Here is a 23,532-nt window from a genome sequence, read left to right as displayed (position 1 = left end):
TCCAGGGGTCCCACTAGATCTATGGCTATTCGCGCAAAGGGAACCTCTATGATGGGAAGGGGTACTAACGGTGCCCTCAAGTGGGGATGGGGACTGTGCAGCTGACACTCTGGGCAGGACGCACAGTACCTCCGCACTTCATGTACTTTGGGCCAGAAGAATCGTCGCAGGACCCATGCCAGGGTCTTCTCTACCCCTAAATGCCCCCCAAAAAGATGACTATGGGCCAGGCTTAATACAGCATTCTGGTGTTTTTGAGGTACTAGGATCTGCTGTATCTTCTGCCCCTGTACTGGTGCAACCCCGTATAAGAGATTCTTCTTCATTATGAAGTAGGGTCCTGGTCCCTGGGTTTTCCCTTCCATGGGGACCCCATCTATTTCGGTCACCTCCTTCCTAATGTTGTCGTACCTTGGGTCTTCAGCCTGGTCCCGTCCAAAATTTCCTCCCCCGGGGCTAATCTGCCCGAGATCTAGGGGGCCAGTCTCTGTTGCCTCTACTGGTTCAGAGGCATTAGGGTGTGGGTCAGACTCGCATGCTTCTCCCTCCTGGGTGACCTCCTTTTCAGCTGCTCGGGTCTGCCTACCTATGAGACCGACCCTTAGGCTTTGGGCCAGTATTCAGGTTCCCAAGGCCTAAGCTGCCCTTCTTTCCCTTTTTGTCTTTCTATGCTGTCTGGGAGTGGAGAACAAATCTGGGGATATTTCAGAGAAGGTTGGGGGTTGACAGTCTACTGTGGAAGCCTCACTACTTTCAGGGCTTCCCCCTTTCTCCAATTCCCCTTCTGGCAGTAAGTCTCCAAACCCTGGGAAGTCCCTCCCTATGAGCACTGGGTATGGGAGTTTAGGGACTACACCTGCTGCTACCTCAGTAGCGTTCCCCTGAATCTCGATTTTTACTGGGATGGTGGGGTAATAACCAACTGTCCCATGGACATATGTTATCCCCGTAAGTTTAGCCCACAGCAGCTGACTATGCTTCATGAGCTTCCCCGAGACAAGAGTGATAGCACTCCCCGAATCAACCAGTGCTGTGGTCTCTACCCTATTTAGCTTTACTGGTCTAGTGTACATATGTGGGGTTAGTGAGACCCCCACAAGGTGGATTAGGGAGCATGGGTCTGCCCAGTTCCCCACGTTACACTGCATAGGCTCCTCAGCATTGGGACACTGTGCAGAACAATCAGGAACCTCATTGCCTTAAGGGTTCGGTTAAACCTTTCTACCTGCCCATCGGTCTGCGGATGATAGATCGCGGTTCAGCTCTGTAAGGGCCTTTACCTGGTTTACCAGTCCCCCAATCAGGAACTTTCTGGAGACAATTAAGACAGGCTGATTAGAACACCTGCAGCTATGTGTCCGCACTTCCCGCAGGCGTAACATCTGTATGGAGCCCTAGGCATTCCCTGGTCTCTTGGTTTGGGTAGCATCACAATCCTCTTTCCCCTCAGTGCTCTGACTCTTTGTGGCTTCTGGTGGGCCTTCAACCCCCCTCTTTTTCCAGCTGGGTTCTCCTGGTGGCCCAGTCACCCGAGCTCTAGGGCTTGATGCTGCTAGTTTAACATGGGGTGCTTCTTCCTTAACTGGTGGGGTCAGCTCCCTCGCCGTCCTTCGCCTTTCTACCAGCGCGACAACCTCGTCGTAGTGGGAGGGTTCATTCTGGCTTACCCAGGCGCAAAGGTCTGGCGGTAGTCCTCTCATGTACCGGTCGATGACCAGAACCTCGAGTATCTCCTCCGGACTCAGTTCGTAACCACTTTCGTGCGAGATGGATGAGGTCATATAATTGGGACCGCGAGGTTTTGTTTTCCTGGTACCACCACTCATGATATCACTGGGCCCGCACTGCGGTCGTTATCCTGGCCAGATCTGGGGTATCTGCTTTCAGCTGGGGGTAGTCTGCTGCAGCCTCTTCAGGCAAATCATAGTAGGCCTTCTGGGCCTCCCCACATAGGAATAGAGTGAGGATGCCAGACCACTGTTCTTGGGGCCAAGCCTCCAGCAGGGCTGTCCTCTCAAAGGTCAGGAGGTATGCCTCTACATCATCCTCCCGCATCATTTTCTGTAGCCAAATGCTGGCCCGCATGATCTGCGTCCCATCATGGTTCAGTATGTTTGGTTTGAAGTGTGTCAGAGGCTCCCCTTGGGATAACAAGCCTGGTACATATGAATTTCTTTGTTAAATTGATGAATTTATATGAACTTGCATCGTCCAGCGAGCATTACTGGACACTGCAAGACAGCGGTTCCTAGGGTTGTGTCTGGGACCAGATATTGGCTAGTGTCATTTGCTTGCCAATAGCTGGGAAAAGCTTACATTCCAGAGGCTGTGCATGAACACCCCAGGAGTGGGGGTTCTTACAGCAGAGCAGGGTAAGGCTGGCTCCCAGAGTCAAGGATTGGAGAGGCCTAGCAGATCATCAGACCAGAAAACACCGGGGGGGAATGTCCCACCAGTGTGTTTGGATTAAATTTTGTGGGGAATTCCATTTGGGATAACAAGGCTGGTGCATGTCATTTTCCACTGATGAAAGATTTAATATGAGCTTGTGTTTTTCAGTAGCTTGCTGGACAGTGCAAGACGCACATTTTTGGGGGAAAGTCTGGCACTTGACAATTTGCTGGTGTTCTCCTGAGGTATAATTCATGAGTGGCTGACTAGGAGCACTCAAAACTGTGTAGCTGGGAGAGAGTTACATGCTGGAGACTCTGTTTACTGGCCAAGAGAGGCTGTTCTCACAGTAAAACAGTGGAAAAGGTACCCCAGGTTGGAGAACTGATTGGATACAGCTGTTCAACAGTCCGGATTGTACTGTGGGTAATGTCACAGACACTCATTATGACAGAGCCTCTAACAACACAGAGAAGGTAAATCCATGCCCCAGAAATTGAAGACTCCAGACAAGAGGGCAAGTCTCCCTGGCACTGCTTCTTGTAGACAGAGAGGTACAGACACAACGAAAGAGTACTGAGGAAGCTGGGAACAGTAAGCATGGGCTGGTGGGATTCAGTGGAGAAAGGGAACAGGAAGGGCAGGGATATTACTGAATGCAGGATCTCAGCAGTCCTAGATGTCAGGATAGCACAAATTGCAGCCCATTGGAAAACATAATCCCAACTATACATATAAAATGATAGGGTCTAAATTAGTTGTTTCCATTCAAGAGACGGAACTTGGAGTCACTGTGGAGAGTTCTCTGAAAACATCCACTCAGTGGGCAGCGGCAGTCAAAAAAGCAAACAGAATGTTGGGAATCATTAAGAAAGGGATAGATAATAAGGACAGAAAATAGCATATTGCCTCTATATAACTCCATGGTACGCCCACAACTTGAATACTGCATGCAGATGTCATCACCGCATCTTAAAAAGAGATATATTGGAATTGGAAAAGGTTCAGAAAAGGGCAACAGAAATGATTAAGGGTATGGAACAGATTCCATATGTGGAGAGATTAAAAGACTGGACTTTTCAGCTTGGAAAAGAGACGAAGAACAGGAGATATGAGAGAAGTCTATAAAATCAAGACTGCTGTGGAGAAAGTAAACAACAAATATAAATGACTGTTATAAAAAGCCAGTCAGCTGCAAACCAGCTGAGCGGCAAACAGCAGAGAGGCTAACAGAGGGAGTTTGCCTGGGATCTGTCTGAGAGGAGGTATGCTAAGGGCTGCATTAGGGAGGCTGTGTTGGTGAGTATCTGAGCGTCTGTTGTGGGGACAGTTTGACCGTGTGCTTGACTGGTTGTTTGTTTGAAAAGTGTGAATTGGGAGTGCTTTGTTCCACGTGAGCCTTGAGTGGGCCTGACTGTTATAAAAAGCCAGTCAGCTGCGAACCAGCGGAGTGGCAAACAGGGAGTTTGCCTGGGGAGAGCCCACTGAGGCTTACATCTTGCCGGCTTCTCTGAGTAGTTACTACAACTCCTGAGGAAACTCGTAGAAGGAAGGTAATATGGATGGGGAGCGTTCAGCATTGTGTCCTGCACTGGATGTGCCATGTTTGTCTTTCTTCCACAGGACAGAAGCGACTTTGTCTGCACAAAGTGCAAGCTGGTCTCCATATTGGAAGAGAAGGTTCAAGGTCTAGAGCAACAGGCATCGACCCTGCGTTGCATAAGAGAAACTGAAGATTTCGTGGACAGACATCAGGATACGCTTCTACGGACATAACGTTCTGAAGATTCAGAGCAGGCTGAGCAGCGGGGACAGGAGGACGGTGAAGAAATTTGGCAGCATGTGACCTCCAGAAGAAGAAAGGGGAGTGTCCATGTACCAGCAGCGCAGATACAGGTAAGCAACCATTTCCATGTTCTCTTCACAGGTACTAATGCGAAGAGTGGACCAGATGATACATCTGAGGCACGGAAACAGAAGGAGACTCCGCCGATTGGAAGGCATGAGACGCACTGTCCTAGGGATGGGGGTTCCACAACCACCGCTCCCAAGACGAGGAGGTGCGTGGTGGTGGTCGGGGACTCTCTCCTCAGGGGGACTGAGTCATCTATCTGCCGCCCCGACCGGGAAAACTAAGAAGTCTGCTGCTTGCCAGGAGCTAAGATTCACGATGTGACGGAGAGACTGCCGAGACTCATCAAGCCCTCGGGTCGCTATCCCTTCCTGCTTCTCCACGTGGGCACAAATGATACTGCCAAGAATGACCTTGAGCGGATCACTGCGGACTACGTGGCTCTGGGAAGAAGGATAAAGGAGTTTGAGGTGCAAGTGGTGTTCTCGTCCATCCTCCCCGTGGAAGGAAAAGGCCTGGGTAGAGACCGTAAAATCGTGAAAGTCAATGAATGGCTACGCAGGTGGTGTCGGAGAGAAGGCTTTGGATTCTTTGACCATGGGATGGTGTTCCAAGAAGGAGGAGTGCTAGGCAGAGATGGGCTCCACCTAATGAAGAGAGGGAAGAGCATCTTCGCAAGCAGGCTGGTTAACCAAGTGAGGACGGCTTTAAACTAGGTTCACCGGGGGAAGGAGACCAAAGCCCTGAGGTAAGTGGGGATGTGGGATACCAGCAGGAAGCACGAGCAGGAGAGCCCAAAAGGGGAGGGCTCCTACTTCATACTGAGAAAGAGGGACGATCAGCGAGTTATTTCAAGTGCCTATACACAAATGCAAGAAGCCTGGGAAACAAGCAGGGAGAACTGGAAGTCCTGGCACAGTCAAGGAATTATGATGTGATTGGAATAACAGAGACTTGGTGGGATAACTCACATGACTGCAGTACTGTCATGGATAGATATAAACTGTTCAAGAAGGACAGGCAAGGCTGAAAAGGTGGGGGAGTTGCATTGTATGTAAGAGAGCAGTGTGACTGCTCAAAACTCAAGTATGAAACTGTAGAAAAACCTGAGAGTCTCTGGATTAAGTTTAGAAGTGTGAGGAACAAGGGTGATGTCGTGGTGGGAGTCTGCTGTAGACCACCGGATCAGGGGGATGAGGTGGACGAGGCTTTCTTCCAGCAACTCACGGAAGTTACTAGATTGCAGGCCCTGGTTCTCATGGGAGACTTCAATCACCCTGATATCTGCTGGGAGAGCAATACAGCGGTGCACAAACAATCCAGGAAGTTTTTGGAAAGTGTAGGGGACAATTTCCTGGTGCAAGTGCTGGAGGAACCAACTAGGGGCAGAGCTCTTCTTGACCTAGTGCTCACAAACTGGGAAGAATTAGTAGGGGAAGCTAAAGTGGATGGGAACCTGGGAGGCAGTGACCATGAGATGGTCGAGTTCAGGATCCTGACACAGGGAAGAAAGGAGAGCAGAATACGGACCCTGGACTTCAGAAAAGCAGACTTTGATTCCCTCAGGGAACTGATGGGCAGGATCCCCTGGGAGAACAACATGAGGGGGAAAGGAGTCCAGGAGACCTGGCTGTATTTTAAAGAATCCTTATTGAGGTTACAGGGACAAACCATCCCGATGTGTAGAAAGAATAGTAAATATGGCTGGCGACCAGCTTGGCCTAACAGTGAAATCCTTGCTGATCTTGAACACAAAAAAGAAGCTTACAAGAAGTGGAAGATTGCACAAATGACCAGAGAAGAGTATAAAAATATTGCTCGAGCATGCAGGAATGAAATCAGGAAGACCAAATCACACCTGGAATTACAGCTAGCAAGAGATGTTAAGAGTAACAAGAAGGGTTTCTTCAGGTATGTTAGCAAAAAGAAGAAAGTCAAGAAAAGCGTGGGCCCCTTACTGAAGGAGGGAAACAACCTAGTGACAGAGAATGTGGAAAAAGCTAATGTACTCAATGCCTTTTTTGCCTCTGTCTTCACGAACAAGGTCAGCTCCCAGACTGCTGCACTGGGCAGCACAGCATGGGGAGGAGGTGACCAGCCCTCTGAGAAGAAAGAAGTTGTTTGGGACTATTTAGAAAAGCTGAACGAGCACAAGTCCATGGGGCCGGATGCACTGCATCCGAGGGTGCTAAAGGAGTTGGTGGATGTGATTGCAGAGCCATTGGCCATTATCTGAAAACTCATGGAGATCGGGGGAGGTCCCAGATGACTGGAAAAAGGCTAATGTAGTGCCCATCTTTAAAAAAGGGAAGGAGGAGGATCCTGGGAACTACAGGCCAGTCAGCCTCACCTCAGTCCCTGGAAAAATCATGGAGCAGGTCCTCAAGGAATCCATTCTGAAGCACTTAGACGAGAGGAAAGAGATCAGAAAGTCACCATGGATTCACCAAGGGCAAGTCATGCCTGACTAATCTAATTGCCTTCTATGACGAGATAACTGGCTCTGTGGATGAGGGGAAAGCGGTGGACGTGTTGTTCCTTGACTTTAGCAAAGCTTTTGACACGGTCTCCCACAGTATTCTTGCCAGGAAGTTAAAGAAGTATGGGCTGGATGAATGGACGATAAGGTGGATAGAAAGCAGGCTAGATTGTTAGGCTCAACGGGTAATAATCAAGGGCTCCATGTCTAGTTGGCAGCCGGTATGAAGTGGAATGCCCCAAGGGTCGGTCCTCGGGCCGGTTTTTTTCAATATCTTCATAAATAATCTGGAGGATGGTGTGGATTGCACCCTCAGCAAGTCTGCAGATGACCCTAAACTGGGAGGAGAGGTAGATAACACTGGAAGGTAGGGATAGGATCCTGAGGGCCCTAAACAAATTAAAGGATTGGGCCAAAAGAAATCTGATGAGGTTCAACAAGGACAAGTGCAGCATCCTGCACTTAGGACGGAAGATTCCTATGCAGTGGTACAGACTAGGGAAAGAATGGCTCGGCAGCAGTTCTGCAGAAAAGGACTTAGGACTTACAGTGGATGAGAAGCTGGATATGAGTCAACAGTGTGCCATTGTTACCAAGAAAGCTAACAGCATTTTGGCTTGTATAAGTAGGGGCATTGCCAGCAGATGGAGGGACGTGATCGTTCCCCTCTATTCGACATTGGTGAGGCCTCATCTGGAGTATTGTGTCCAGTTTTGGGACCCACACTACAAGAAGGATGTAGAAAAATTGGAAAGAGTCCAGCGGAGGGCAACAAAAATGATTAGGGGACTGGAACACATGACTTATGAGGAGAGGCTGAGGGAACTGGGATTGTTTAGTCTGCAGAAGAGAAGAATGAGGGGGGATTTGATAGCTGCTTTCAACTACCTGAAAGGGGGTTCCAAAGAGGATGGCTCTAGACTGTTCTCAGTGGTAGCAGATGACAGAACAAGGAGTCATGGTCTCAAGTTGCAGTGGGGGAGGTTTAGGTTGGACATTAGGAAAAACTTTTTCACTAGGAGGGTGGTGAAACACTGGAATGCGTTATCTAGGGAGGTGGTGGAATCTCCTTCCTTAGAAGTTTTTAAGGTCAGGCTTGACAAAGCCCTGGCTGGGATGATTTAGTTGGGGATTGGTCCTGCTTTGAGCAGGGGGTTGGACTAGATGACCTCCTGAGGTCCCTTCCAACCCTAATATTCTATGATTCACTCCTGCTCCTAACACAAGAACTGGGAGTCACCGAACTGAAGTACTAGGCAGCAGATTTAAAACAAATCAAAGGAAGTATTTCTTCACACAACTGACAGTCAACCTGTTGAACTCTTTGCCAGAGGAAGTTGTGGAGACCAAGACTATAACAGGGTTCAAAAAAAGAACAAGACAAATTCATGGAGGATAGGTCCATGAATGGCCATTAGCCAGGATGGGCAGGGATGATGTTCCTAGCCACTGACTGCCAGAACCTGGGAATGGAGAATAGGTGATGGATCACTTGCTGATTGCCTGTTCTGTTCATTCCCTCTGGGACACCTGGCATTGGCCACTGTCAGAAGACAGGATACCGGGCTAGATGGACCTTTGATCTGACTCAGTATGGCCAGATTTATGGACTAGGGAATCTAGTGAGTCCAATGTAATGGGTGGGAGTATGAAAATTAGAAGCTATAATTCAGGAGCAACAGACTCTAATTAAGGCAGAATGTGAAAAATAAGAATCAGGTCATGTGACTTCAGGAATGACGCACTCCCAAGCTCCAAAGAGCCTGCAGAGAAGAGAGATTGTGGCTATTACACACGGTGAGGAGGAGCAAGACTCTCCAAGTCTAAAGAAGTTTCATTAACAACGTAGCCATTTTCACATGCACGGGGGCTATCCAGATCAGCGAGGAGTTGTGTCATCTGTAATCCTGGGTGAGATTCAATATTCTGATGCTGGAGCTCTCTTGTCTGGATTCTCCCAGCCAGCATTCAAGGATGCACTGAGTGTCTGTGTGATAAGAAAAGGAGGACTTGTGGCACCTTAGAGGATAAGCTCAAATAAATTTGTTAGTCTCTAAGGTGCCACAAGTCCTCCTTTTCTTTTTGTGGATACAGACTAACACGGCTGCTACTCTGAAATCTGTGTTATCAGTACCCCTGGACCAGCAGCTCTGACTCCAGCAGCCTGCTTGTTACACCCCAAGCACCTTCTGGTTTGGGTGGAGTAGGCTCAGGGTTTGAGAGAAGGTCAGGGGTAGGAACCTTCTGTTGGTTATGCTGGACCTAACCCCCAGTTTTACTTGTGCTACCAGGAGATATTTGACACTGTGCAGTACTGCTCCTGTGCTGTGCTCCCGAAGTGTTCTGCAGGAGGAGAGGATAGAGTGATATTGTATGTGTCAGTGGCATGTTGAGGTGATGCAGAAATAGGGCAGAGTAGAGGTGGCATTGTGGGGGTGGCGTGAACCTTCTCTCTTCATTTCCCCTTCTAATAACCGAAGACACAGAAATCCTTACCCAGCGAGGTCACATTCTCATAGTTCTTCTGCATGACGTCTCTGTAGAGGGCTCTCTGAGCAGGTTCCAGCAGAGCCCACTCTTCTACACAGCCACCTCCTCGAAGGTCACCGGCCTCTGAAAGAGCAAGAGTCCCACACTCAGTACCTGCTGCCCCACTCACAGCCCCACTATTCATAGAATCATAGAATATCAGGGTTGGAAGGGACCTCAGGAGGTCATCTAGTCCAACCCCCTGCTCAAAAGCAGGACCCATACCCAATTAAATCATTAAATTATTCGTGGGGAAGAGGAGCCAAATGAAAGCACTGGGTGGATCGCAGTCAACAGAGTCCCACCCCCACCCCGCTCAGAGCATCCAGGAAACACCAGGGTGAGGGGACGAAGAGAGAGCTGCTTGTCTCTCTCAGCAGATCCATCACACACCTACTAGCCACCGACTGCTACAGGAGATGGAGCCCCTAGCAGGGCCCAGGGAAAGCTCCCTGGTAGGAAGCCCAACACCCTCCTCATTTTGAGGAGTTGGATATGAAGTGAGGAATAGCTTCCCTAAGCCTGACTGGTGGGTGCCCCTTTCATCTCTCACAGCAGCCGTTGATTAGTCTGGTCAGGCTCCAGCACGATGAGTCTGGTCAGTTTTCCTAGCCCCATGTAGGTGAGTTATTTTCTGTTTCACAGATCAGGGCATTTCCACCTCCGAACCTCATGGGTCTGTTCCTAGAATCTAGGCCACTTATTAAACAACTCCCAGCAGCTTTGCCAACCCCTGTCCTCCTCTTTCTCCACCCTGTGCATTTCCTGCCCCGCTCCAACCTCCAAACCAGACGGTGCAAACCTTCCCATCTCCGGGGTATTTGCTGTCCATCTCCTCCAGCAGGAACCCCCCAACCCTCACCCCAAATCCCTACCTGAGCTGGCTCCACTACAGCCATGTCTCTTCCCTGTGCCATGGGAGGATGGGATGAGTTGGAGCGAAACATGGACGTCATTCTGCAGTCTGTCTGGGAGAGAAGGGCAGTTGTGGAAGTTTCAGAACAGGCTTTAGTTCATTTCACATCACTATTACCCCAGACTCCTTCCCTGCAGACAGACATGCTAGTGTCTGCCATGCTGGAAAAATGCTTGATCTCTTTATTACAGTGCAGACCTCACCCCTCCTGCCAGGCTAAGCCCAGAGAGACATTTTTACCCTCCCTTCTCCCTCCCTCCGCCCCATAACAAAGTCTCTGAACATAAGGCTAGAAAAAAGCAGAACCAAAGGAATCACTTTGGATGATTCCCTCTGACATTGCCCCTATGGGAGCCACACCCCAGCAGGAGGGATATGGAGTCAGGAACTGGGTTTTCCTCTGTCTGATCCTCATCTTGTCCACAGGAAAGTGACTCTACCCAGGGTGCAGTAATACATCTGTGTGGGCAGATTAGAGATCTGGAAATCTCTCTTGAAACTCTTCTCTCTCATGGCCCCTTTCAGTCTCTCTTTCTCCTATCTCTTTTTCCCTGTCCCCTCTCCCTGCCCATCTGGTAGGAAAGTCCCATTCCTGGGTTGTTTGCTCACCATGGCTAGATTTGCTCCTGCAATTGCTAATGGGAGGAGAAATGGGGGGGCTGTTTGTGTAGAGTCATTTTAATGCCAGACTCCAGCATTTTCCCTTGGTTTCTTTTAGTTACCTGGAGTCTCTGGCTCAGAATTTAGTATTAACAGGGCCCAGGGCTGCCCTATGGGGTTAGTACCAGCTGGAGAAAGTCATCACCTGGGCCGGGAAGAGAAGAAGCTTTAATTAAAAGGTCACTTCCCAGCACAGAACCCCCGCTGGGGGAGCAGCAGCTGCTAAGCCTGGTCTCCCAGATCACAATGGAGGCTGCAGTGTCTGACCCAGGAAACTGAACCCCAATATCCTGAGTAGAGAGGGACAGAGCATTTGAGCAGCCTTCCCTCCTTTAGCTCTCTGGGGAGAGCAGCTAATGAGAGCCCCTCCTCACAGGAAGAATCTCATTTTCCCCAGTGTCCATCTGGAGTCACTCCTTGTCTTTCCATGCAGTGACTCTGGATTAACAATGGTCTCAATGAAACCAGAATCAGAAAGAATGAGTCCAGAAGAATTGTGTGGCACTGCTAACCCCCTGCCCACTGCTATCACCCCTGAGATAAGGCCTGGGTGGCAGGAAATTTCCCAAGGGAACTGGAAGTTCCTGCTGTTTTTCAAGAGGGGAGAAAAGCAAACTCTGTGATTTCACCTCACTGTGTTTGATTAGTGGACAGAAAGTTATCACAGTGACTGGGCGTGGTTGGGGAATACCCCCTGGATACTGGCACAAGCTGATCAGGAAGAAGGAATGAGGTCAGGAGCAGCCCCCAGCCAGGGGCCCCCAGACACTCCCCAGTACCCGGAGCCCAGACCCCCCCAGCCAGGGTCCCACCAGATATTCCCTGGGACCTAGCCCCCAGAGTCCCTAGCCAGGGACCTCAGATACCCTTCAGAGATCCACCGGCCAGAGAACCCCCACCAGACCATCACTGCCAGGCTGGGAATCCCAAAAGGTTCCCCCGCACCAAGAGCCCCCAGCAGCCAGGGCCCCCCCACTGGAAACTCAGTCCCTCACTGTCTGCCTACGACACCCTGCCTGCCCTCCAGCAGGATCTGCCTTGCCATTTTGCCTGGGACCCCCTGATGGTTTACCATGGGACCCCTCAGTCTGCTTGCCTGGATCCCAATAGGATCCCCTGACCTAGTGCCGGGGATTCCCCCCCGCCCCCCAAGCTCTGTGCACTGGGCATGGCAATGGTCCCAGGAGCCAGCGGGGGAAGCCCAGAGAGAGCCCTTGGCACAGTACCAGGTACCCTCTAACCCCCTTCCCTACCCCCAAAGAAACAGCCACCCCCATTGTTCTGCAGCCAACAGGCCCCTGGTGATACACACCTCCAGGACCCATTGCCTCAGGGCTGGGCACATCAGAACCACACCCCGAAACCCCAAACCTCCAGAACCCACCAACCTGACTAGGGTACCCCCTGCCCAGCCACCCAAAGGCCTCCCCCTACCACAATGCCCCTTCAGCTCCCGCTGCAAACTCCCCACACAGACACCCCCCACCCCCCCCCCCGCCCAGCAACAGTGTTACCTCATAGTGTCTAATAAGTGGATAGAAAGTTACCACAACGCCCTGCTGGCCAGTCACACAGGCAGAGGGAGCCCTGGGGATGCTTCTTTAACAGGAGAATGGAAGGCCTGAAGGGCCAAGACAGGTAAGAAATTTCCATGCCCTGCCACCAGCAAATAATCATAGAATATCAGGGTTGGAAGGGACCTCAGGAGGTCATCTAGTCCAACCCCCTGCTCAAAGCAGGGCCAATCCCCAATTTTTGCCCCTGATCCCTAAATGGCCCCCTCAGGAATTGAACTCAGAACCCTGGGTTTAGCAGGCCAATGCTCAAATCACCGAGCTCTCTCTCCCCCCGGCCACCATGAATCCACCCCACAGTTGGCTACATCTTAGCACTGTCAGAAGCAACCCCCACAGAGACCATTTGTCATGGGGTTTGGGATACTTCTGGACCCACGCTGCACTCAGAGCGATCTCCTCATTTTGTGCCAGCTGGAGAAAAGAAAAAGGTCCAGCCAACTCTCCTGTTACCAGTGGGGAACCACTGATCCCCCAAACAGGGGGAGTCCTCTGGATTTGATGTGTATTAAATATGTGGCTGATCTCTTTCATCGGCAAACATTTTAACAGAGATACAGCGGGGAACAAATGATTCTCAAAGGAGAGGGGGAAGATGATCACTGGCAATTTAACCCCCTGCAACCTCCAGGTTGAAGAACGACTCAGGGCCACAGGTTCCCTCCAAGGACGAAGTTGTTGCTGGGATTTAGAAACATGGGGAACAGCCCCAAACTCAAGAGGCTTTTTAATTGACATTTGATAATGACATAGTGAGAGGGAAAGCCTGAGTTTTGAGATCAATGTTCAGAAATGAAAGAGAAAGGGAAGAAATCTGAAGGATTTTGGATCCATTTTTGCAAATTATAGAGAGGAAAGTGGAAATTCAGAGGGATTTTATATCAGTTGTTGATCTGAGGTAAAATCGGAGTGTATTTTACATCAATATTTGATATATGAATAGAGCGGAAATGGGCAACAGTTACAAACATTTCATATCCATACGCAGGAATCTGAGAAAAGGTGTAAATATGAGATGTTCTTAGTATTTTATAATTAGAGAGACAGGGAAAAATCTCAGGACATATAATTAGAAATAGACAATTAGAGAAAAACTGGAGCAAACGTTTAGAGTATTTTATATCCATCCTTGAGATTTGCAGAGAACGCATATCACAAACGACACAATTGAGAACATGAGAGGAAAAACACCAAGATCGGAGGGGATTTCATATTGCTATTAAATAATTAAAGGGAAAAGGGGGACTGTTTGAAGGGATTTTATATGAGTGTCCAATACATAAACAGAAAGTGATGGTCCCTCCCCACCATTCACGGGGGCAGCAGGGAGCCCTCTGAGGAGCTGATTGAAGAGGGCAAAGGAGGGGGAGCTGGAGGGCCCCCTGGGTGAGGTGAGGGGCCAGTAGTGGGGGATGGGCAGGTGACTGGCAACTGGGGGGCAACTGTGTTGGCAGTTAGGGGGCAGCAACTGGGATTGGGAAACCGGGGTCTGGGGCAGTCTTCATGGGGGACACGTGCTTCCTCCCACCCCCACTCCAGGGGCAGCCATGTTTTGGGGAATGACTCCAGGCAACAATTTCCCACCTAAACAAGGACAAATCACTGCAGATAAAATGGGTGGGAACCCCCCCCCCCCAAATGGGAGGAGATTTTAAACGGACATTTGAGAATTAGGGAGAGACCGGGGGGGATGAGGAGAGACGAGAGAGCGGATCATTTGAGGGGAAAGGGGGGGAATCGCCCCGGAGTTTGCAGCCACGTGTGAGATGCTGAGAGAGAAAAGGGGACGAGCCGGAGGGAATTTGTATCGGGGCTGAGAGGCGAGTGGCACAAACAGGGACAGGATCCAATTAACTCCCCCCCTTCCCCCGCCCCCCACTTCCCCCCCCCGGGAATTCAACCCCCCCCCGGCTACTCCGGCTTCTGCCCCCCCCGCCCGATCCCCCCCGAGACCCCCCCCGCCGGGCCCCAGTCTCTGCCCCCCCATCCCAGCGGGGCCGGGGGCAGATCCTGGCGGCGGCTCCGCCGGGGCTGAGGCAGCCCCGAGGCTTCTCCCCGGTTCCCGGGGGCAGAGAGTCGCTTCCCCCCCCCCCGGGGTCTCTCACTCACCGGGGGGCTCCGGCTGCGGGCGGGGGCGGGCAGAGCCCGGGGGGCTGGTCCCGGCTGGAGAAACCCCCCCCGGCCGGGCACGGAGGGGTTAATGACGGGCCCCCCCAGCACAGACCCCGCGGGGGGGAGCAGCCGCTGCCCAGCCCGGGCTCCCGGGTCCCACGGAGGCAGCAGCAGCGTCTGGCCCAGGCCCGAGCCCCGCCCCCAGGAGCTGCCCCGCCCCCGGGCTCTGGGCTTTGTTCTCCCGGCCCCCCCCAAGGTGCTCCCCCCCCCGCTCTGGGCCCGGCTGCAAACCCCACTAGGGCTCGCACCGAGCATGCGCAATAACAGCTGCTGGAAACCCTCCCTTACCTGTGCCGGTAAGGCCCCCCGGGGCACGCTGGGAGAGGTAGTTCCTGACCCTCCTGGGAGCGGAAGTGACGTTCGGAGGGTGGGGCCCGGGGACGAGCCGGGCTGCGAAGGCGCGAGGGGGGCGCTACGGCTCGCGCGGGGCCGTCGGAGCCTCTCCGGAACGCGGAGGAGGGTTTTGTGTCTCCCGGCTCTGGGCATGCGCAGGGGGCGAGTGGGGGCATGCGCAGAGGTGGGGCCGAAGGGTCTGTGCCGGGGAGACCTTCATTCACCCCCCCCCCCTCCCCCCGCCTGGCCCGGGGAGCTGCAGCCTCCAGGTACCGGAGCGAGACCCGGGGGCGGGGCCGCTGTGGCTCCCCCCCCCCCCCCCGGGAACGTGCTGCCGGTGGCCGTTACCGCCAGTTTGCCCGCCTCTTCCCGGCGACCGGGCCCAAGGCGCCGCGGGAGGCCTAACCCGGCGGGGAGCGGGGCGGCCGCCCGCCCGGGGCTTGGGCGGCAGCGTCGCACCCTTCCCGCGGGCCCCCGCCCGGGGCCGCCCTTGCCCCGTCGGGGGCGCTGGGCGCTGCCCTAGGTGACTCGCGGGGGTGGAAGCCCGCCAAGCGCCGAGGAAGCCCTCCTGCCCTGGGCCCCAGTAGACCGAGGCCCCTTTGCTCCTTGGACCCGGCGCGACGCCGAGGGAGCCAGCGCGCGGGGGCAGGCGGCTCCGCGCTCGGCTCGCCAGCCAAGGCCAGCTTCGGCCTGGGAAGCAGATAGGTGAGGCGGAAATGTTTAGCAAAAGCCGGTAAGCGATGGGGCCAAATAAGGCCCGGATAATGCTGCTGAGGAAAACCCCAACTGGCTGCTTTAGCTGATTGGCTGCGGTATTTCATAGAATCATAGAATATCAGGGTTGGAAGGGACCCCAGAAGGTCATCTAGTCCAACCCCCTGCTCGAAGCAGGACCAATTCCCAGTTAAATCATCCCAGCCAGGGCTTTGTCAAGCCTGACCTTAAAAACCTCTAAGGAAGGAGATTCTACCACCTCCCTAGGTAACGCATTCCAGTGTTTCACCACCCTCTTAGTGAAAAAGTTTTTCCTAATATCCAATCTAAACCTCCCCCACTGCAACTTGAGACCATTACTCCTCGTTCTGTCATCTGCTACCATTGAGAACAGTCTAGAGCCATCCTCTTTGGATCCACCTTTCAGGTAGTTGAAAGCAGCTATCAAATCCCCCCTCATTCTTCTCTTCTGCAGGCTAAACAATCCCAGCTCCCTCAGCCTCTCCTCATAACTCATGTGTTCCAGACCCCTAATCATTTTTGTTGCCCTTCGCTGGACTCTCTCCAATTTATCCACATCCTTCTTGAAGTGTGGGGCCCAAAACTGCACACAGTACTCCAGATGAGGCCTCACCAATGTCAAATAGAGGGGAACGATCACGTCCCTCGATCTGCTCGCTATGCCCCTACTTATACATCCCAAAATGCCATTGGCCTTCTTGGCAACAAGGGCACACTGCTGACTCATATCCAGCTTCTCGTCCACTGTCACCCCTAGGTCCTTTTCTGCAGAACTGCTGCCTAGCCATTCGGTCCCTAGTCTGTAGCTGTGCATTGGGTTCTTCCGTCCTAAGTGCAGGACCCTGCACTTATCCTTATTGAACCTCATCAGATTCCTTTTGGCCCAATCTTCCAATTCGTCTAGGTCCTTCTGTATCCTATCCCTCCCCTCCAGCGTATCTACCACTCCTCCCAGTTTAGTATCATCCGCAAATTTGCTCAGAGTGCAATCCACACCATCCTCCAGATCATTTATGAAGATATTGAATAAAACCGGCCCCAGGACCGACCCTTGGGGCACTCCACTTGATACCGGCTGCCAACTAGACATGGAGCCATTGATCACTACCCGTTGAGCCCGACAATTTAGCCAGCTTTCTACCCACCTTATAGTGCATTCATCCAGCCCATACTTCCTTAACTTGCTGACAAGAATACTATGGGAGACCGTGTCAAAAGCTTTGCTAAAGTCAAGAAACAATACATCCACTGCTTTCCCTTCATCCACAGAACCAGTAATCTCATCATAAAAGGCGATTAGATTAGTCAGGCATGACCTTCCCTTGGTGAATCCATGCTGGCTGTTCCTGACCACTTTCCTCTCATGCAAGTGCTTCAGGATTGATTCTTTGAGGACCTGCTCCATGATTTTTCCAGGGACTGAGGTGAGGCTGACTGGCCTGTAGTTCCCAGGATCTTCCTTCTTCCCTTTTTGTGCGGGGCAACGGGGCATTGGTTGCGTAAGCGTGTGTAGTGAGGTAGGCAAAGGTATACTGGAACCTGCGTGCGGGGCGGCAGGGTTTGAGCCAGCCCAGTCTCCCTGCGCCCTATTTGGAGCACCAAATAAATCTCCCTGCTTCTCCGCCCCGTTGTGATCATGGGCGCAGCGCACACCGGGCAGCAAACCCAGCGGTTGCTTGCCTCGGGCACCCTGTGGCGGCAACGGTACTCCCTGTGCCGGGGTCCCGAACGCGGTGCCCTATGGGCACCGCGCCGCCGAAATGCCGTCGCCGAGTGCGGCCACCTGAGAACCACCCGCCGATATGCCACCCCCAGGTGTCGCTGTTTCTCGGCGGTATTTCGGCAGCGAGGCTTCTTTCCGCTGCCACTTCTCAGCGCCATTTTGGCGGCGGGGTGTTTGGCGCTCGCCACAGTCTGTTGGGAATAGGAATGTGCTGTTCCCACAGAAAGGTTGGGGACCACTGCTCTATGCTATTATCTGAATCACGGATGAAGATTTTGAATAGAAACTTAGCCAGAACTGATCCCTGGAGAACCCCACTCGTTATGCCCTTTCAGCTTGACTCAGCCCTTTCAGCCTGTGAATCACTGATAACTGCTGTTGGAACTGTTTTCAGACTAGTTTTGCACCCATCTTATTTTAGCTCCATCTACGTTGCATTTCCGTAGTTTGTTTATGAGAAGGTCATGGGACACAGTATCAAAAGCCTTACTAAAGGCAAGACAGACCATGCCAACCACTTCCCCCCATCCACAAGGCTTGTTCCACTGTTAAAGAAAGCTATCAGTTTGGTTTTACATGTGAGACTGCTTGAATTAGCTACATGAGATGTCCTTTTTTACAAAGTAGGACCTCTCGCTGCTGCATATGTTTCTGGATGGTACAAGGCCCTGGAATCTAATCATAGAATCAGAGAATATCAGGGTTGGAAGGGACCTCAGGAGGTCATCTAGTCTACAGTACAAAATTAGGTCGAATTTATAGAAGTCGATTTTTTAGAAAGCGATTTTTATACAGTCGATTGTGTCCGTTCCCCCCCCCCCATAAGACGATTAAGTCGGTGGAGTGCGTCCACAGTACTGAGGCTAGTGTCAACTTCTGGAGCATTGCACTGTGGGTGGCTATCCCACAGTTCCCGCAGTCTCCGCCGCCCATTGGAATTCTGGGTTGAGATCCCAATGCCTTATGGGGCAAAAAACATTGTCGCGGGTGGTTCTCGGTACATGTCATCAGCCCTCCCACCCCCCGTGAAAGCAACGGCAGACAATCGTTTCACGCCTTTTTTCCTGGGTTACCCGTGCAGACGCCATACCGCGGCAAGCATGGAGCCCACTCAGCTCACCGTCACCCTACATCTCCTGGGTGCTGGCAGACGTGGGACTGCATTGCTACACAGCAGCAGCTCGTTGTCTTGTGGCAGCAGACGGTGCAGTATGACTGGTATCTGTCCTCATCGTCTCCTGGCTGCTCTTGGCCGGCCTCCGTGAGGTTGATTGGGGTGCTCCTGGCAGATCTTGGTGAGGTCTGTCAGGAGTGCCTGGACATAAATGGGAGTGACTCAGGTCATTGTCTTCTTTAAGTTTTGTCTAATGGAGATTCAGTGCTGCCTGGACTATTTGCAGAGGGATAGCTCAGCGGTTTGACCATTGGCCTGCTAAACCCCGGGTTGTGAGTTCAATCCTTGAGGAGGCCATTCTGCCTCAGGCTGCTCTCCCAGCCAGCAGCACTGCAAGCACCCAGGAGACGATGACAGCTAGCACTAGTGCTGCACTGTCTGCTGGCTAGCACCCAGGAGATAATGATGGCTAGCCGTCATACTGCACCATCTGCTGCCAGCCTACCCCCTGCTCCTCCCTCTGTGAAAGCAATGGCTGACAATCATTTTGCGCCTTTTTCCGTGCGGGTGCCATATTGCTATCAGCATCGTCATCCACCCGCCGCTTCCGCTGCAACTCTGCTCTCCTGCTCATGCCATATCATGGCAAGCATGGAGCCTGCTCAGATCACTGCGGCAGTTGTGACCGCTCTAAACACCACGCACATTATCCAGCAGTATATGCAGAACCAGAACCTGCAAGAGCAGGCGAGTAGGCGATGGCAGCACGATGAGAAGAGTGATGAGGACATGGACACAGACTTCTCATAGTACGGGACCCAAAAATTTGGCCATCCTGGTGGCAATGGGGCAGGCTCATGCCATGGAACACCGATTCTGGGCCTGGGAAACAAGCACAGACTGGTGGGACCGCATAGTGTTGCACATCTGGGACAATTCACAATGGCTGCGAAACTTTCGCACGCGTAAGGGCACTTTTATGGAACTTTGTGACTTGCTTTCCCCTGCCCTGAAGCACCAGAATACCAAGATGAGAGCAGCCCTCACAGTTCACAAGCGAGTGGTGTTAGCCCTGTGGAAGGTTCCTGATGAGGTTCAATAAGGATAAGTGCAGGGTCCTGCACTTAGGACGGAAGAACCCAATGCACAGCTACAGACTAGGGACCGAATGGCTAGGCAGCAGTTCTGCGGAAAAGGACCTAGGGGTGACAGTGGACGAGAAGCTGGATAAGAGTCAGCAGTGTGCCCTTGTTGCCAAGAAGGCCAATGGCATTTTGGGATGTATAAGTAGGGGCATAGCGAGCAGATCGAGGGACGTGATCGTTCCCCTCTATTCGACATTGGTGAGGCCTCATCTGGAGTACTGTGTGCAGTTTTGGGCCCCACACTTCAAGAAGGATGTGGATAAATTGGAGAGAGTCCAGCGAAGGGCAACAAAAATGATTAGGGGACTGGAACACATGACTTATGAGGAGAGGCTGAGGGAGCTGGGATTGTTTAGCCTGCAGAAGAGAAGAATGAGGGGGGATTTGATAGCTGCTTTCAACTACCTGAAAGGGGCTTCCAAAGAGGACGGCTCTAGGCTGTTCTCAATGGTAGCAGATGACAGAACGAGGAGGAATGGTCTCAAGTTGCAGTGGGGGAGGTTTAGATTGGATATTAGGAAAAACTTTTTCACTAAGAGGGTGGTGAAACACTGGAATGCGTTCCCTAGGGAGATGGTAGAATCTCCTTCCTTAGAGGTTTTTAAGGTCAGGCTTGACAAAGCCCTGGCTGGGATGATTTAACTGGGAATTGGTCCTGCTTCGAGCAGGGGGTTGGACTAGATGACCTTCTGGGGTCCCTTCCAACCCTGATATTCTATGATTCCATGATTCTAAGCTTGCAACGCCAGACAGCTACTGGTCAGTTGGGAATCAATTTGGAGTGGGCAAATCTACTGTGGGGGCTGCTGTAATCCAAATAGCCAACGGGATCACTGAGCTGCTGCTATCAAGGGTAGTGACTCTGGGAAATGTGCAGGTCATAGTGGATGGCTTTGCTGCGATGGGATTCCCTAACTGGTGGGGCAATAGATGGAACGCATATCCTTGTCTTGGGAGCGGACCACCTTGGCAGCCAGTACATAAACCAAAAGGGGTACTTTTCAATGGTGCTGCAAGCACTGGTGGATCACAAGGGACGTTTCACCAACATCAACGTGGGATGGCCGGGAAAGGTGCATGATGCTCACATCTTCAGGAACTCTGGTCTGTTTGAGTAGTTTGAAGGAACTTACTTCCCAGACCAGAAAATAACCGTTGGGGATGTTGAAATGCCTATAGTTATCCTTGGGGATCCAGCCTACCCCTTATTGCCATGGCTCATGAAGCCGTACACAGGCACCCTGGACAGTAGTCAGGAGCGGTTCAACTATCGGCTAAGCAAGTGCAGAATGGTGGAAGAATGTGCATTTGGATGTTTAAAAGCATCTAGGGCAGTTTACTGACTCAGACCTCAGCGAAACCAATATTCCCATCATTATTACTGCTTGCTGTGCGCTCCACAATGTCTGTGAGAGTAAGGGGGAGACGTTTATGGCGGGGTGGGAGGTTGAGGCAAATCGCCTGGCCCCTGATTACACGCAGCCAGACACCAGGGCGGTTAGAAGAGCACAGCAGGGTGTGCTGCGCATCAGAGAAGCTTTGAAAACCAGTTTCATGACTGGCCAGGCTCCGGTATGACAGTTCTGTTTGTTTCTCCTTGGTGAAAACCTGCCCCCTTGCTTCACTCTACTTTCCTATACGCCAACCGCCCTCCCCTCCCCCTTTGATCACCGCTTGCAGAGCCAATAAAGTCATTGTTGTTTCAAATTCATGCATTCTTTATTAATTCGTCACACAACTGGGGGGATAACTGCCAAGGTAGCCTGGGGGGGGGTGGGGGAAGAGGGAAGCACTGGGTGCGGTGGTGGAGGAGGGGAGGATGGAAGGACAAGGTCACACTGCACTTCAAACCTTGTTGAATGCCAGCTTTCGGTTGCTTGGGCAGTCCTCTGAGGTGGAGTGGTTGGGTGCCCAGAGGGCTCCCCCCACGTTCTTGGGCTTCTGGGTGAGGAGGCTATGGTACTTGGGGAGGAGGGCGGGCAGTTACACAGTGGCTGCAGCGGCGGTCTGTGCTCCTGTTGCCTTTCCTGCACCTCAACCATATGCCGGAACATCAGTTTGATCCTCCAGGAGCCTCAGCATTGCATCCTGCCTCCTCTCCTCTCGCTCGTCCCTCCTGTCCTCGCGTTCATTTTGTGCTTTCCTGGACTCTGACATTGTCTCCCTCCACGCATTGTGCTGGGCTCTTTCAGTGTGGGAGGACTGCATGAGTTCAGAGAGCATTTCATCGTGAGTGCATTTTTTTCGGCTTCTAATCTTAGATAGTCTCTGGAACGGAGATGATACGTGGAGCAATGAAACATTTGCAGCTGCAGGAGGGAAAAAAGGGAGATTAGTCTTTAAAAAGAGACATTTTAGAGAACAACTGGTAGACTCTTTCATGGTGAACCAAGCTGTTAACATTACATAGCACGTGTGCTTTCTTTACAAGGTCGCATTTTGCCTCTTATATCGGGGACCTTCTATTGGTATGGTGTGAGAGATCACACGCGCAGGTGCCGGCGGGCAACAGAATTCGGCTTGCAGGCAGCCATGGTAAGCCACAGTCTTTTGGCTTCTTTAACCTTCCTAACATGTGGGAATGGTTTCAAACAGCAGCACCCTCATTTCACATACCAAGCACCCATTGGGTTGGCCCTTTAAAAGGAGGGGCTGCGGTTTTCGGGTTAACGTGCAGCACAAACCGAACTAACCACCCCCCCACCCCCAAACCCCACACACAGAACTCTCTGGGATGATCGCTTCACCACTCCCCGCACTGCGGGGATGGTTTCTGTTCAACCAGAGGCAAACAGCCCAGCAGGAACAGCCACCTCTGAATGTCCCCTTAATAAAATTCCCCTATTTCAACCAGGTGACCCTGAATACTCTCCTGAGGATAACACAGAGGGATAAAGAACGGATGTTGCTTGAATGCCAGCAAACACCGGGACCATACACTGCCATGCTTTGTTATGGAATGATTCCAGACTACGTGCTGCTGGCCTGCCGTGGTAAAGTGTCCTACCAGGGAGCACGGAATAAGGTTGCTCTGCCTAGAAACCTTTTGCAAAGGCTTTGGGAATACATCCAGGAGAGCTTCATTGAGATGTCCCTAGAGGATTTCCGCCCCATCCCCAGACACATTAACAGACTTTTCCAGTAGCTGTACTGGCCGCAAATGCATCCCAAGTCTTCGAGGAAAATTAATCATTAAACACACTTGCTTTTAAACTGTGTATTATATTTACAAAGGTACACTCACCAGAGGTTCCTTCTCCGCCTTCTATGTTCAGGAGCCCACCTTCGGTGGGTTGGAAAGGTACTAGATCCAGGGTGAAAAACAGGTCCTGGCTGTTAGGGGAAACAGTTTATCTGCTTGCTTGCTGTGTGTCAACCTCCTCATCATCATCTTCCTCGTCCCCAAAATCTGCATCCCTGTTGCGTGAGAATCCATTAATGGAGTCCACACACAGGGCTGGGGTAGTTGTAGGGGCACCCCCTGGGATGGCATGCAGCTCATCATAGAAGCGGCATATCTGGGGCTCTGATCCGGAGTGGCCGTTTGCCTCTCTGGTTCTTTGGTGGGCTTGCCTGAGCTCCGTAAGTTTCACGTGGCACTGCTGCGGGTCCCTGTTATAGCCTCTGTCCTACATGCCCTTGGAGATTTTTTTCAAATATCTTGGCATTTCGTCTTTTCGAATGGAGTTCTGATAGCACGGATTCGTCTCCCCATACAGCGATCAGCTCCAGTACCTCCTGTTCGGTCCATGCTGGAGCTCTTTTGTGATTATGGGAGTGCATGGTCACCTGTGCTGATCAGCTCGCCACGCTGGCCAAACAGGAAATGAAATTCAAAAGTTCGTGGGGCTTTTCCTGTCTACCTGGCCAGTGCATCTGAGTTGAGAGTGCTGTCCAGAGCGGTTACAA

The 23,532-nt window shown here is 51.9% G+C and overlaps 1 protein-coding gene and 1 long non-coding RNA gene across 4 annotated transcripts in view; one reads left to right on the top strand and one right to left on the bottom strand.

Moving 5' to 3' along the window:
• Positions 1 to 14,728, bottom strand: part of LOC144929099 (uncharacterized) — a 29,793-nt gene extending 15,065 nt beyond the window's left edge. Inside the window, 4 exon segments of the mRNA XM_078850943.1 lie at positions 9,219 to 9,305; positions 9,308 to 9,335; positions 10,127 to 10,219; positions 14,511 to 14,728. Of these exon segments, the coding sequence (XP_078707069.1) occupies positions 9,219 to 9,305; positions 9,308 to 9,335; positions 10,127 to 10,207 (196 nt within the window). The 5' untranslated portion in view covers positions 10,208 to 10,219; positions 14,511 to 14,728.
• A 213-nt stretch (positions 14,729 to 14,941) lies between these two features.
• On the top strand, positions 14,942 to 22,836 carry LOC140904269 (uncharacterized). 3 transcript variants are annotated; one of them, XR_012156476.2, is made up of 3 exons: positions 14,942 to 15,175; positions 22,055 to 22,158; positions 22,478 to 22,836. It is a non-coding gene; the product is annotated as an uncharacterized LOC140904269 (long non-coding RNA). The 3 variants fall into 3 exon arrangements; XR_012156475.2 differs by having other exon boundaries at positions 14,942 to 15,611; XR_012156474.2 differs by having other exon boundaries at positions 14,942 to 15,639.
• The last annotated feature ends 696 nt before the right edge of the window (positions 22,837 to 23,532 follow it).

This window comes from Lepidochelys kempii, chromosome 28 (assembly GCF_965140285.1).
Source record: "Lepidochelys kempii isolate rLepKem1 chromosome 28, rLepKem1.hap1, whole genome shotgun sequence".
In the NCBI taxonomy this organism is placed as follows: Eukaryota; Metazoa; Chordata; order Testudines; family Cheloniidae; genus Lepidochelys; species Lepidochelys kempii.
The sequence above is the reverse complement of the archived record's forward strand: the minus strand, read 5'-3'. Positions and strand labels throughout refer to the sequence as shown.